Source organism: Buceros rhinoceros, unplaced genomic scaffold (genome assembly GCF_000710305.1).
Source record: "Buceros rhinoceros silvestris isolate BGI_N320 unplaced genomic scaffold, ASM71030v1 scaffold3292, whole genome shotgun sequence".
NCBI lineage: Eukaryota > Metazoa > Chordata > Aves > Bucerotiformes > Bucerotidae > Buceros > Buceros rhinoceros.
Genome location: NW_010399321.1, coordinates 18,187 through 31,286, shown reverse-complemented (window position 1 = coordinate 31,286; position 13,100 = coordinate 18,187). Strand labels below are relative to the sequence as shown.

Below are 13,100 nucleotides of genomic sequence, written 5' to 3'. Positions count from 1 at the left end.
GCTCTTCTCCTGTTTGCTTGTCTCCCCAGTGGGGTCGGTCTGCTGCAGTTATGCAGGTCATCATACAAACTGTCGGGAGTATTGTCAAGCAATTTTTCGGACAGACTCTTCTCCTGGGCCTTCACAAATTAAAGCAGTTGAAAACTACTGTGCCTCTATTAGCCCTCAGCTTATACACTGTGTGAACAACTACACGCAGTCATACCCAATGAGAAATCCTACAGACAGTGAGTATCAAAAATTCTCCTTTACTGCAAGTCATAAAGATACTGAAAATGTTTGAAGATTGTGTGCACTTTTTTTTGCTGAGTTGTTATTGTCTAAGTCTTTTGTATAAATTGTATTCATGTGTTTCTATATTGTAATTATATTAATTTATATAGTGATAACTAGTTTAAGTACATTATTGATTTTTTTTCCCAGAGTTGATTCTGTTTGCATTTAGACGAGACAGTGTTATTTGAGATTATTGGGGCAGGGGGGTGGCAGGAAGCCTCCTTATAGCACTTTTTCTCTGAAGAGACACTGTTGTGTCATGCATCTTGGTTGTTGTATGCCTGGTGAGTAACTATTGTAAATTTTTTAACAGGTTTGTATTGCTGTGACAGAGCAGAAGACTATGCATGTCAGACTGCCTGTAAAAGAATTCTAATGTCAATGAAAACAGAACTTGAAATTGTTGATGGCCTTATAGAAGGCTGTAAAACAATGCCTCTCCCTCAGGATCCCCTTTGGCAGTGCTTTCTTGAGAGTTCAAGATCTGTTCACCCGGGAGTCACGGTGCACCCTCCACCGTCCACGGGCCTGGATGGAGCGAAGCTCCATTGCTGTTCTAAAGCAAATTCTTCCACATGTAGGTCGGTATCGCTCTACGATCATTTCCAGTTGTGAAAATGCTTCAGAATCAGCCTGAGTCTAATTAGACAAGTAGATTTGCCCGAATCTTGCTATGTACATCGAGTAAAGGATTCGTGAATTCTTAGAAAAAAATACAGGTTTAGGTGACCAGATGGGTGTCCCGTTCTGTCCAGGACTTACTCCGTATCTCAAAACAAATCCCGTTTTCTAGGAGGAATCACACTTTTCTCACATTTAGCACTGGCTTATTGTAGCAGAGGTGCTAAGTTAGTGAAACCTGAACCTTACTTGTGATCCTAATAGCTGATACTGCAACAAGGTGAGGAGACCTTAACGAGGTGCTACAGAGAGCCAAGGGGACTGTCAGGTGCCCAAACTCAAGTACCTGGCTGCTGTGTGTTAGAACTCCAGCAGTATTCCTTAGTAGGTGCCATGCAGATTTTTGTCAGTGAAGAATAACTTGGACTATTTCATAATTAAATAATGAACTAACTATTCTGGCAGTTAAAATAGTAAAGGTTTCAGCAAATAGGTGCACGCTTGCAAATAACTGTAATTGGAGCATTTTTGGTTTAGAGAGGGTATCTGCCCACTTCAAAAGGAGATCATTGTTGCATTTTAAACACATCTGTGTGTCAAAAGAAGTTGCAAACATTGGTGTTTGAGCTGTTGCTTCTTTTTGTATCACAGTTCCCAGTAGGAAAACAGCAGACCCGGAACGCAGCAGGATCTTAGGAGTTCAGTAGCACAGCCAGCTTATTTCAGCTTATTTCTTAGAAGATTGTGGCATAGGGCAGTTGATAAATTATCTCTTAGTTGCTTGCTTTGGCAGTGAGTTCTAAGAATGGATCTTCCCCTGACGTTTTGAATACACCATAGAATTTAACTGCACGGTGAGGTGCCATTCCTTCAGCTGGGCTGCGATCAGTTGTTTGTAGGGTATTGCTGTGGCTGGGGCATCGCTGGCACCAGGAAACCCCTCAAACACGGGCAGCAAACAGTACGCTGTCAGGGCAGAAGAAGAAATGTGTTTTGCCTGCCAATGACTTCTGCAGGAGGAGAAGGGCCAGTTGGAAGCTGAAGGAAGGGGTTAGAGGTTTTTCATTATCATGGCAACCTAGATTTATTGCGAGTAAAATTAGCTGGGGTAGTTCTCACCCTGAAGGCATGAGTTCAGGTTTCCAGCTGTTCTGTTTTTACTGGATTCTGCTGGTTTATATTCCAAAGTCTTTCAGACTTACCAGCTCAAAGATTTGCTAGTATTCTTAAGCAAAACTGGCAAACTTACAGTGGGGTTATTTTCTTTGAGCACAACCGTGGAGGCTTTGGCAGGCTTTGGCAGTCCTTGCAGGGAGCGTAGACTGTTGTTCCTTTGCTGATCACAGTAGGCTCTGCTATACCGGAACGATTGCTGTTCTTTTATTTTCCTTGTCTGTATTTTTTTTTTTTTTGCAGAGAGCTCTGCACTAAACTTTATAGCACGAGCTGGGGCAATTCACAGAGTTGGCAAGAATTTGATCGCTTTTGTGAGTATAATGCAGTTGAAGTTTCCATGTTGACCTGTTTAGCAGATGTACGAGAACCTTGTCAGCTGGGCTGTAGAAATCTTACTTACTGCACTAATTTTAATAACAGGTAGGAGAGAGACACTGAATATTTTGTAAAGGAATTCCTGTGCTTTGATTTAAAAAATAAAATAAAATGTTTTTTAGGCTTATTTTGAGATTGTGTGTAGCTGTCTTTCTGAAACTATTTTTTCAGATAATTTATAAATAAATACTTTTTCTTGAGAATAAACTTTTGGAAATTTATTTAACAACAGACATAACAAAACTTAGAAGAATAAAAGCTAACCCATAACTTGTAATATGTCATCATGTATTGGCAGCTTATTCCTCTGTCTGACTGTTTAGACAAGTAAGCCGTGGTACCTGGAATGTTGTGTGTTCTAAATAAGATCAAAATGCTTGTTAAATTTACATGTTACTCTTTTCAAAATTGCTTTTATTTCTGAGATATTTCGGGGGGGGATTGTCTATAGGGCAAGAGGCACAATTTAAAAGTGGCGTCTGAATTAGTAATCGCAAAGTTGCGAATCAGTTTGGGTTTCAAACAAATGTAAGATTTGGATCGCTGTTAGAGATCTCTGGCTTCTCTTTGAAACAGTAAGCAGTGACATGAGTGCTATATGAGAGTAGAATCACATGTGGCAAATATAAACGGTAAATCAACTCGCATTAGTGATTCGTAAGGGAACATTCGCACAGACACTCAGGATATCTATCTAAGACATTTGCTTTTAAGCCAGCTTTCCTCTGGTAAGAAAAATTGAGGTGATATTTGATCTAAGGGGTAGAGGTGAGAAGAGCCCTTCAGCCTTGAGTCTTGAAGAGCTTATTTTCCTTAGAGGCAGAATTCAAACTGATGTTGATCTTGCTTGGTTGTGGAGGGGATTAATTTCTTTTATACCACACAAATCGAGCTGTATCAAGGCTGTAGAATTCATAGAGTGAAAGGTAAAATGTGTGGTGTTTTCTTTTTCTGGTATACATACCATATCTTAACTTCTTCTTTTTAAGACCAACAGAACTTTTTAGGAGCTGCAATACTCAGTCAGACCAGGGTGCCATGAATGACATGAAACTATGGGAAAAAGGGAGCATTAAGATGCCATTTATAAATATTCCCGTACTTGATATCAAAAAATGCCAACCAGAAATGTGGAAGGCAATCGCCTGCTCACTGCAGATTAAACCTTGCCACAGCAAATCCAGAGGAAGTATTATCTGCAAGTAAGTACCACGGGGGGAAAAAAGCAGTTTGGAGGTTCTGCTAAGGATTGTAATGAGAACTAAAAGCTGCTTAAGACCGTGTTTGACTTGTGTTAGGAAAACACGGCAAGGAAGAGGAGCTGGCGTAGTTGCCATTGTTTGAGTCCCCATCACTGTAAATGGAAGGTAGTTGCCTGTTGGTGAGATGGATGTGTGTGCCTCTGTTGTAAAGCTGTTTTATCCTACGGGGGACCGGGGTTGGCTCTATGGTGTCTCTGAAACCTTTCCTCTTGCTCGGTTTTGGGACCAGCTGATGATTTTCAGCTGACAGAAAGGTCTGAAAAAAATGAAGTTGGGTTTTTTTCGGGCTGGTCGGTTTTTTTTAATTTTGAAAGTAGGAGATTGGATGGAAGAGACCAGTTAATAGTACAAGTAATGACTTAGAGTTCAACCTATATTAGATGTTAGTAAATCAAGGAAATGCTTGGTCTTGAAAGATGCGTGCATGTGATGCCATAGACCATAAAGATCACCAAGGCCAAAGTAGAGGAAGGGTAGTGTAAGCAATAGTTCCTCTCTTGGTGCTGTCTTTGCATCACAAATTTGTTTCCCTCCCTGAGCATAAAACGTACCATATACATATACATGAACACTGTTGTGAGGCAGAAGGAGAAAGCCGTAGATTTGGGGAAGGAAAGAATGCGGAAAGAATTCTTTTTCATAAAAAAGAAACCTTTTTCCTTCAAGTAGTGTTCATGAAGTTCTGTTTCCTTATCTGAAGATCAGATTGTGTGGAAATACTGAAGAAATGTGGAGATCATCATAAATTCCCTGAAGGCCACTCAGCTGAAAGTATTTGTGAGCTCTTATCTCCAACAGATGACCTGGAGAACTGTATCCCATTGACAACATACCTGAGTAAGTATCAACATTTCTATGCCACAAAATTGGAAACCAAATCACTTCGACTGCTTATCATTGCTTTTATTAATTTTCACCATTTCTTTTAAAGAAAATTGTGTTGAACTTAAGACACTTTATTTAGCGTATTAGAGAAAACTGGATTTTTTGAATGGCCATGTTTCATTACGTTTATTGCTTCTGGTATTTGGTGTACGTGGCAAGGTTGTTGTGGCAGCGGTGGAGGCTGCAGGGGAAGTCGTCAGGGACTCTGCTGTGCCGGACACAGCTGGTTTGACTGTGGGCCCAAATGGCTCAAAGCTGAGCCACTTGGCCAAGTTTTTGGTGCCTCTGTGAAAAAATCTTTAAGAAAGGGCAAAAAGTGCCAGACAGGTGGAGAAGAGAACATGAAGAGTGAGAAACAAGAGTAGCAGCACCAAGGTCAGAGGAACAGAGGAAGGGAAGATGCTCTGTGGCAGGGCAAGTCACCATGAGGCAGCCTGTGAAGAACCCCATGCCCAAGGAGCTGGGTGTCTCCTGAAGGAAGCTGCAGCCCCTGCTGGGCCAGAGGAAGGGCATGAGAAGGAAGGAGAGGCAAAGTGCTGTGTCCTGACTGTAGGCACCACCATCCTGCCCTTCTCAAGCCCCACATCATCAGCTGGGGCAGGAGCAGAGAAGTCTGGAGTAGAGGAGTGAAGGTGAGCCTGAGAAGAGGAGGAAGACAGAAGTCCCTTTAATGTTTGTCTTTTTGTTCCTTTACCTGAATCTGTAATGAGACATGTAATTGCAATGAACTTAGTTAATTTTCCCCAAGCCGAGACGATTTTGCCCACACTGGTAACTCTTGTGCGATCTCTGTCTCATCTCAGCCCATGACCTTTCTGTTCCCCTTCTACCTGTTTCCTACCCTCATCCCGTTCGGGGCAGGGGGACTGGGTGGGAGTTTGGCTGTTAGCCTTGGCTAATACTCACTTCTCTTTTGGGGACTTACTATATTCAGTGCAAGAACACTAATCTGTATCACCTAACCATCTGGCTCATGGAATTTCAGTGATGTTTACCTACTTGCCAACAGACTAGTTAATCTTACTTGAGAAAAGCTCTGTTCATTGAGAAGTCAGCTCACATGCCAAAAAACCAGTATAATAATTGAACCATAGGGGCTGTTTATTTACAGGACAGAAGCTGAATCCTGCCTGGGAGGACTGATGTCAGATAAATGTCACTTAAAACAATAGTGTGATTTAGAGCACAGCTTCTTGAAGTATAAAATTACACTTTTGCCTGATGCATAAACTCTGTTTCTAACTGTGGAATTAGAATAACCAAAAACCAAATTAACTTTGGGCAATAGAACATTAATTTAGTAGGTACGTGGAGGAACTAAGTGTTTGGGATTCTGTTTTCTTCTAGCGTGTCTTACCTCTCAGAGCACAAATTTATTAGTAATATGTTGTCTTGGGTCTAGATTTCATTTAAATGCTTCTTTTTACATTGTTTTCCAAATCTGCTCTGCCCTATTACTACTTCCTGTTGCATATTTATCTCTGTGGGGTTTAGACCCTTTTAGCTTTACAGGATTTATCTGGCTTAGACCTTCTTCCAAATTAAGTTTTGGTATTTCCTTTTCAGAATCCCAGGAACTCTGAAAATAGTAACACTTTGGTTAATAAGAACTGCAGCTGCAAGCATGCCTCAACAAATAAATTGTTCTCTGAGAGACAATACATTGAAGCGGTGGTGGTTCTTTCCGTTTAGCTGCTGCCTTTCAATGTTGTCTTCCCTTAATCTTGTAACAGGAGAACATTACTGCCGAGTTAAAGGGAGAGCAGAAACAGAAGTTTATCGGTGTTAGCAGACTTGGTTAAACGTCAGGTGTACCTTAAACCTCCAATTTGTTCATCACTGGCTACGGCTCTTCTCTTGGTTAAACTGCTGGCCTCTGTCACTTCGTGGTTTTGTCATATAGAGAAAGTTACTGGAGAAACAAGAGAGAGGAAATACATTTTGGTCACGAAGAATCACATGGGTCATCATTTCCAGGTCTGAGGATGGAACTTTTGAAATACACGAACTCCCATGTCATTTCAAGTGTCTATAAGTATAGTTAAAAAAAAAATACTTGGCAGAATGGTTAGAAAAATGATTTTTTTTTTTTTGAGTGTAAGAAATGCCCTGCTTTACTGAAGAAGACCAGACCTCCTTTAAATCCATGTAGATGCTGTGTTTTCTGTTCTCAGGCCCAAGCTCTTTAGGTAACATCGTAGAAGATGTTACGCATCCCTGTAATCCAAACCCGTGCGCAGCTCATCAGCTATGTGAGGTAAACAGAAAAGGATGTCAGTCTGGAGAACTGTGCCTGCCGTATCTGTGTGTGCCAGGTAAGGGCTTTTGGACTTCTGTCGCTGGATTTTGCTGATAAATAGGTTACTGAAATCTTGGTGAACATTTTGAAGGGAACTGCTGATATCCCACAAGAACTATTATGACAATTATCCAGAGTTTTCAAAGGCTGCAGCCTACCTTCTATCACTTGTCATTGCTTCTGGTTTTACTGTCCACTGAAAAATAACCTCTTATTAGAGCATACATTACTTACTTTGCTTCAGACGAATAAATGTCCCTACCTGGTCTCTAAGCAGCCTGCCTGCTATTTAAAATTACAAGCATGCAGTACTGCAGATACAGCGTAGCTCACTGCTTCTGCAGGAGCCGTGGTGTATATTGCCCTGTATTGCCATGTTATTAGCCATATCCACATGATTTTCCTTACTGATGAAATACATGGAAGTTATGTTTTGCCTTGAAATTAATGGAAGTCCAGCGGTCAGTCTTGGGAGGACGTTTTGAGAGCTCTGAGAATCTGATCAAAGGCAGGGTGCCCTGGGGTGTACATTTGCATTGGCAATAGTTCTGGTGTTATATTAGAGTTCAGGGTGGTATCTTACATGGAATTGTCCCAAATCCTTCTTCACAGGCCAGGTCAACTTCTCAAAATCTATCCAGTTCGAGTAAATCGCACCCACACTTTTTCATAAGAGCTTCACAGTTGCTGCTTCACTGAGTGCCCAAGCTTAGGGTTTGGGAAGGAAGCGACATGGCACACAATTTATTTGCCTCTCCCTTCTTCTCCCTGCTACTTAAGCTTGCAGCACTGATGCACCATCTCTGCGCTTCATCTTTAACATCTGACAGCCCGCGAGTTCATGGACTGGAGAAAAAGGCAGATAGCTCTGTGTCACTGCCAAACCTGTATGGAGACTTGTAGTTTGGTGGAAAATGGCACTGACTTTGGGAAACAACAAAAATATGAATAATGGATCTTGTGCTGCTTTGTCCTTTGGTACCGCTTCTTATGACATCTGGAGGTGACCACAGCTGACTGCTTTTCTGCCACTGCTCCATTGAGCGTTACTTCTAACATAGGTGCACCTTACTCGAAAGGCATTCGAGGTCACTTAGGAACTACGTTTTTTAGAACACAGGTGGTGTCTGACTTCTGCACCACACATAAATGTGAGCTGAGTGGGCAGAGAGCCTCACCTAGAATGAGATTCAGCTCTCTAACTTTGAAATGGCAGTCTTGGATGGGGATGATAACAAAGGTGAGTTCTGCAGAAGGCGGGGGAGGCTGTATGCTGTGCAGCTTCTATAGCCTGTTCATTGTGCTACCTGAGACACCAGTAGTGCTTGCTGCAATTTTTCCCCTTCCTTTAAAGCAAAAGGTATCGTTCAGCGACACGGTGGATCACCTAGGGTTCTTGAAGCAAGGAGAAGCGCTTGCATTTGGTGACCACTTGAACACACGTGTTGAGAGCGACTGAGCAAGTGGGAGCAGTGCTGGTTGTTAAACTGTGCTGCGTGAAGCAGCCTCCTTTCTAGAGGAGGTGATACAGGAACATCTCCGTAGCTGTCTCACGTCAGTTCCCTGAGCCTTCTCTTCAGCTGCTCTGTGGCTCATCAGCAGTTTCTCCAGTGATTTTCAATTGCAAAGAGGAAAACAGGGGTTTGCTTCATTCGTATGTCTGTGACGCTTGTGCTGTTCTAGAAGTGAGGATAGACTTCAGCTCATTCTTTTTGTGAGCCTAGTGGCCTTGTTCTGTTTATGGTTCTATCACCCTTAGAAAATACTTTTTCTGAAAAGCTGAGTATTATTACTACAGAGGTTGTATTGTCTTCACTTGCTGAAGAAGTCTTTCAAAGGGATCTGAAAACAGGCTCACCTGAGGTTTTGAGAAGACAGTTTACTTCCTCTAGAGGTTGAAAGTTTTGGGGGATTTGTTGCAATTCATCATTTCTAGGGTAATTTTAATCTACTCTGTATTTTGTTGCTTTTTCCTTGCTTGTCTTCTGTTAAGAGTTGGTTCACGTAAGAGGGACAAGTAGGGAAGGAAGAAACAGTAAAAGGCATAAGAGAGGGGAAATGACTGGGCTTTGCTTGTGAGACCCTTTAATTCAGGTTTTGTATTGGAGAGGGTGGAGTGTATGTTCTACTGTCTATTACCTACATTGCATGTATGTAATACATGCATTTCTACTACAGAACTGTGGAAAATGAAGTTGCTTGAAAATTGTTGGAACTACCAGTGTTGTTCTCTAAAGTGACTTCAGAATATTGCCTTAAGCAAGTATCTTCTACTTCTGCTACTTGTTGCCTCTAAAAAAGGAGTGAATCTGTCTAAAGGGTGAGAACAAGGCTGTTTTGGAAACCCCTTAGGTTTTTCACAAGTCAGAGAGTGGTAGGTGCTTTTGGTAGTGCCACTTGCCAAGGTATTCACTAATAATGAGCTGAAATTCCTTCTTTTCTTTAGGCTGCAAACTGGGAGAAGCCTCAGATTTTATTGTCCGTCAAGGTACGCTTATTCAGGTTCCATCCTCAGCTGGGGATGTTGGCTGTTACAAGATTTGTACCTGTGGACACAGTGGATTGCTAGAAAACTGCATGGAAATGCGTTGTGTTGACCTCCAAAAATCATGCATTGTGGGAGGACAAAGAAAGAGTAAGTAGTAGAACAGTAATTCTATCCTTACACAGCTCCTGCTGCTTAAGTGGTAAGCTGTGAGGTGTGTGCGAAGAGCCAGTGGGTGCACAGAGAGCTCGGTGCGTGTCTTGGGCTGGGTCCAGAGCTGGGTGTCTACTCAGCTTTGCTGCAGTGTCTCTTATTCCCTGCTATGGACGGTGTCACCTGTACTGCGTGTTGAGGCTGAAATGATGGCTATAAGGGCTGTAAGTGTTGTGAAACAAAGGCTGGAATGAAGCATTGGCACTTCTTGCCCCCCGAAAAAAAAGTACCCGCAAAGGGAAGAAACGAGCGCTCCAGAGGGGTTTCAGTCGTGTGTCAGACTGGCTGAACAGTTAGCCATCCTAGGTAGAATCAGTTTAGGAGAAGGATGTATCTTTGCAAAAACTAAAAACTTTCCCTTGGAAAAAATACGGGTGGCCCTCGCTGAGCAGCAGCGGAGAGTTCTACGATCTTGCTTTCAAGGTGTAGAGCTTGCTACCCAAGCCTTGTCTACCACTTCTTTTTTCTGAGTATATTTATTTTTGCAGCTTTAACTTGTTGTTAAAAAGAAAAAAGAAAACTGAACTTATAGAGGCTCTGAAAGGATAAAGTGCTTGCTGCTTTGTTTAGCTGATGGATCCAAACCACGTGTGAACAGCCTTTGTCTTTAAATGAATAAAGCAACACTCGACATCTTAAAAAAAAAAAAAAAAGTCAATGCGAAAATAAACCTATATAAGGGAAATCACAGGAACGATTAATAATGAAAATGTAATGTCTGTGTAATATATATGAGTGTATAGTTTTATGATACATTTGCTTTAATTGTGTGCATTTACTGCATTTCTTTTAAGGCCATGGAACGTCTTTTAATATAGACTGTAACGTCTGTTCATGTTTTGCTGGAAACTTGATATGTTCTACACGTCAGTGTCTGACTGAGCACAGTTCAGAAGATGAACGTCGGAAGTTTACAGGTAACTTTCCAAACTCTGTAAACCGTGAGCCTGATATTCTTAGAGCAAGGATTAGCTTCTACATTCGTTCTACAGTGTTAATGGAAGATCCCTGATAATTTGTTATTCATATGTTCTTCTAACTATTTGTTTTCCTCACGTCCAACCTGCACTTCAGAAAAAACACTTGACCTTGAAAAAAAAAAAATGAGTACTGAAAAATGAAACACCAGGCAGTATGTGAAAATAAGTAGAGACAGGGTAGTGCCGCGGAGGATGGGAGATAAGAGGTTTGGTGAAAAAGTGGAGAAAGCTGAGTCGAACCAGCAAGGAAACAGGGCACAAACTTCCCTTCTTACTGCTTGTGCATGTGTGTGTGCTCCAGCATTGCTATAGTACAGGGGGAGGAAGTGGCTGGAGATGCAGCACCTCATCGCCCTGGCTGGAAGGCAGAGATATCCTAGTGACCTGACCCCTCGTGTGTCTTCTGTCAGGGAAAACACGCGTGCTCCGGATTCCTGTGTCGCTTTTACAGGTTTGCCGTGTAACTGTGTGGATCAGTTTGTACCAGTGTGTGGTCAAAACGGACGCACGTATCCAAGTGCCTGTATCGCTCGTTGTGTTGGGCTCCAGGACAACCAGTTTGAGTTTGGATCATGTATTTCCAAGGATCCCTGTAACCCTAACCCCTGCAACAAAAACCAGAGGTAAAAGCAGAGTATGTTTTTAAGCTTCTTTCTGGCATCTTCTACTCCTAAAGCTGATTGACCTCTTCTTTGAACGAGTTGTATATCATAGCAACATTCTGCTGTTGGGATACTCCAGTAAAAGTAACTGTTTGAAGAAGCGACTCTTTATTTACTGTAGTCAGTAGTGGACAGTAATAACGGCCAAGCCTTTGTTCAGTTTTAAATTCATGGTGCAGATCTCTCTTTTAGCAGTAAAAGAGAATTGATGCATACTTTCAAAAGGGGGAGAGTCAAATTTTGCTGAAATGGCTGTAAGTATCGTTCTTCAACTTTGTTTCACACCTTCCAGTAGTTTAAAAAAACCAACAACCGCACACCTGAAGTCAAGTCAGTCAATAATCCATGGTTTTTATCTCTAAAATAAGAGAACATCGATCATGCTGGAACGCCTGGGTTTCTCTTAGACAGGTATCTCGTGAAAACTGTCTGTACAATCTCTGGTATTTTCAACATCAGAGAAGCAAAATCTTTGCAGACGAATGTTAAAAAAATATGCTCTCTACTAGTGTCAGGAGAAAAGAAAATCTGACCTTTCTGTCAGAGTGAGTCTGTGGCTCGTAATGCAGGTCTCTGATTCAGTTTTCCCGCTGTTGTGCAATACTGCAGCCTCCTGTGAATTTGTGCTTTTCTCTGTTTTGAAAGACAGCCTCCACGAGAAGCTGTGCAATACTCTGCTTTTATGAAAACTTACTGTAACAGGTTTTTCTTCTTTTTCTGCATTTTAAATGCCTTGGTACAGAAAACTACAGAGAAAACACTGGAGTTTTGTAGCTGTAATAGCCATTATGGCTCTGAAAATTGTCATTTCAAAGCTGCACTGTGGATACACGCTTTTTACCTCTTACATGTTTAATTCAGAAGGTGTAGAAAGGTTTTTCAGTTTTACACAGTCAGTATTATGCTCAGAACTTTGACTTGTTTCAGTAAACGACTGCACCCAATACCTTTTTCTGGGTCGGTTTGATAATGGAAACTAAACATGCTCATTCTAATCCATCCCTGAAGCACTTGGAATCGATTTAGGGTCTCAGATTCTACTTGTGAAGGGTTTAAATCTCCGAATTTCTGAGTCCTGAGTAATATAAAAGGAATGTGTGTAATGCCCAGGACAGCAGCACTCCCAGAGGATGAGGATGTGCTGTACATCATCCTCCTGTGGCACGGTTGTCATTTATAGAAGAGGACCTGGGTGAAAAGCCATTTGACCTTCCGTCAGGCTCCCCTGGTTGCCATTTCTCTCGTCGAGGGATGGCTCGCGGGGTGTGTGGCAAATGTTGTGCGCATCGTACCATGGGAGGTACGTGTTTAATATAAAGGGGAAGAAACTCCATTTCTTGCTCTTTACTTCTCTGCGAAGGCTTGAGAGGGATGTCGTGCCGAAAAAAGGAAATTGGGTTCCTACCAGATTTTTTCACTTGTTTGCAGTCTTCCTCAAGATGGGATGGGTTGTCATGTGATGTGATACGATACCCTGAACCTACAAAGCCAGAGTCCGATCAGATGTTTGTAATGGGAACCATCTGACCTTACTAGTCTGGTTTTCACTTCCTTCTCCAGGAAGGGTGAGGCGAGACCTCTGCGCTAGCATCTTTTCCTCTTGCCGTTCACAGTTTTCATGTTTTCTCTAGTTTTCCTTAACTATGCATTTACAAAGTGAAGCTTGGGAGCAAGTCAGAAGTCTATCCAAGTCTTTTTTGAAAATCCGTTTAAAACGTTTGGTAGAGGATAAATCTGAGTGGAAACGGTAGTTGTGTTCACATCCATTGACTAAACACGGTGTGAACCGGTTCCAGGGTTTGATGAGTCCCGAGGCTGGCTATTGCGAGTGTTTTATCCCTTGTATTTCCTGCAGCTCTGCTGAAC

General features: G+C 42.0%; 1 protein-coding gene across 1 annotated transcript in view; it reads left to right on the top strand.

Moving 5' to 3' along the window:
• Window positions 1–13,100, top strand: part of RECK (reversion-inducing-cysteine-rich protein with kazal motifs) — a 41,232-nt gene that overhangs the window by 19,119 nt on the left and 9,013 nt on the right. The window contains exons 7-15 of the mRNA XM_010131404.1: window positions 30–227; window positions 590–857; window positions 2,314–2,493; window positions 3,438–3,650; window positions 4,411–4,547; window positions 6,770–6,910; window positions 9,341–9,529; window positions 10,387–10,509; window positions 11,024–11,195. Of these exons, the coding sequence (XP_010129706.1) occupies window positions 30–227; window positions 590–857; window positions 2,314–2,493; window positions 3,438–3,650; window positions 4,411–4,547; window positions 6,770–6,910; window positions 9,341–9,529; window positions 10,387–10,509; window positions 11,024–11,195 (1,621 nt within the window). The remainder of the gene's footprint in view (window positions 1–29; window positions 228–589; window positions 858–2,313; window positions 2,494–3,437; window positions 3,651–4,410; window positions 4,548–6,769; window positions 6,911–9,340; window positions 9,530–10,386; window positions 10,510–11,023; window positions 11,196–13,100) is intronic.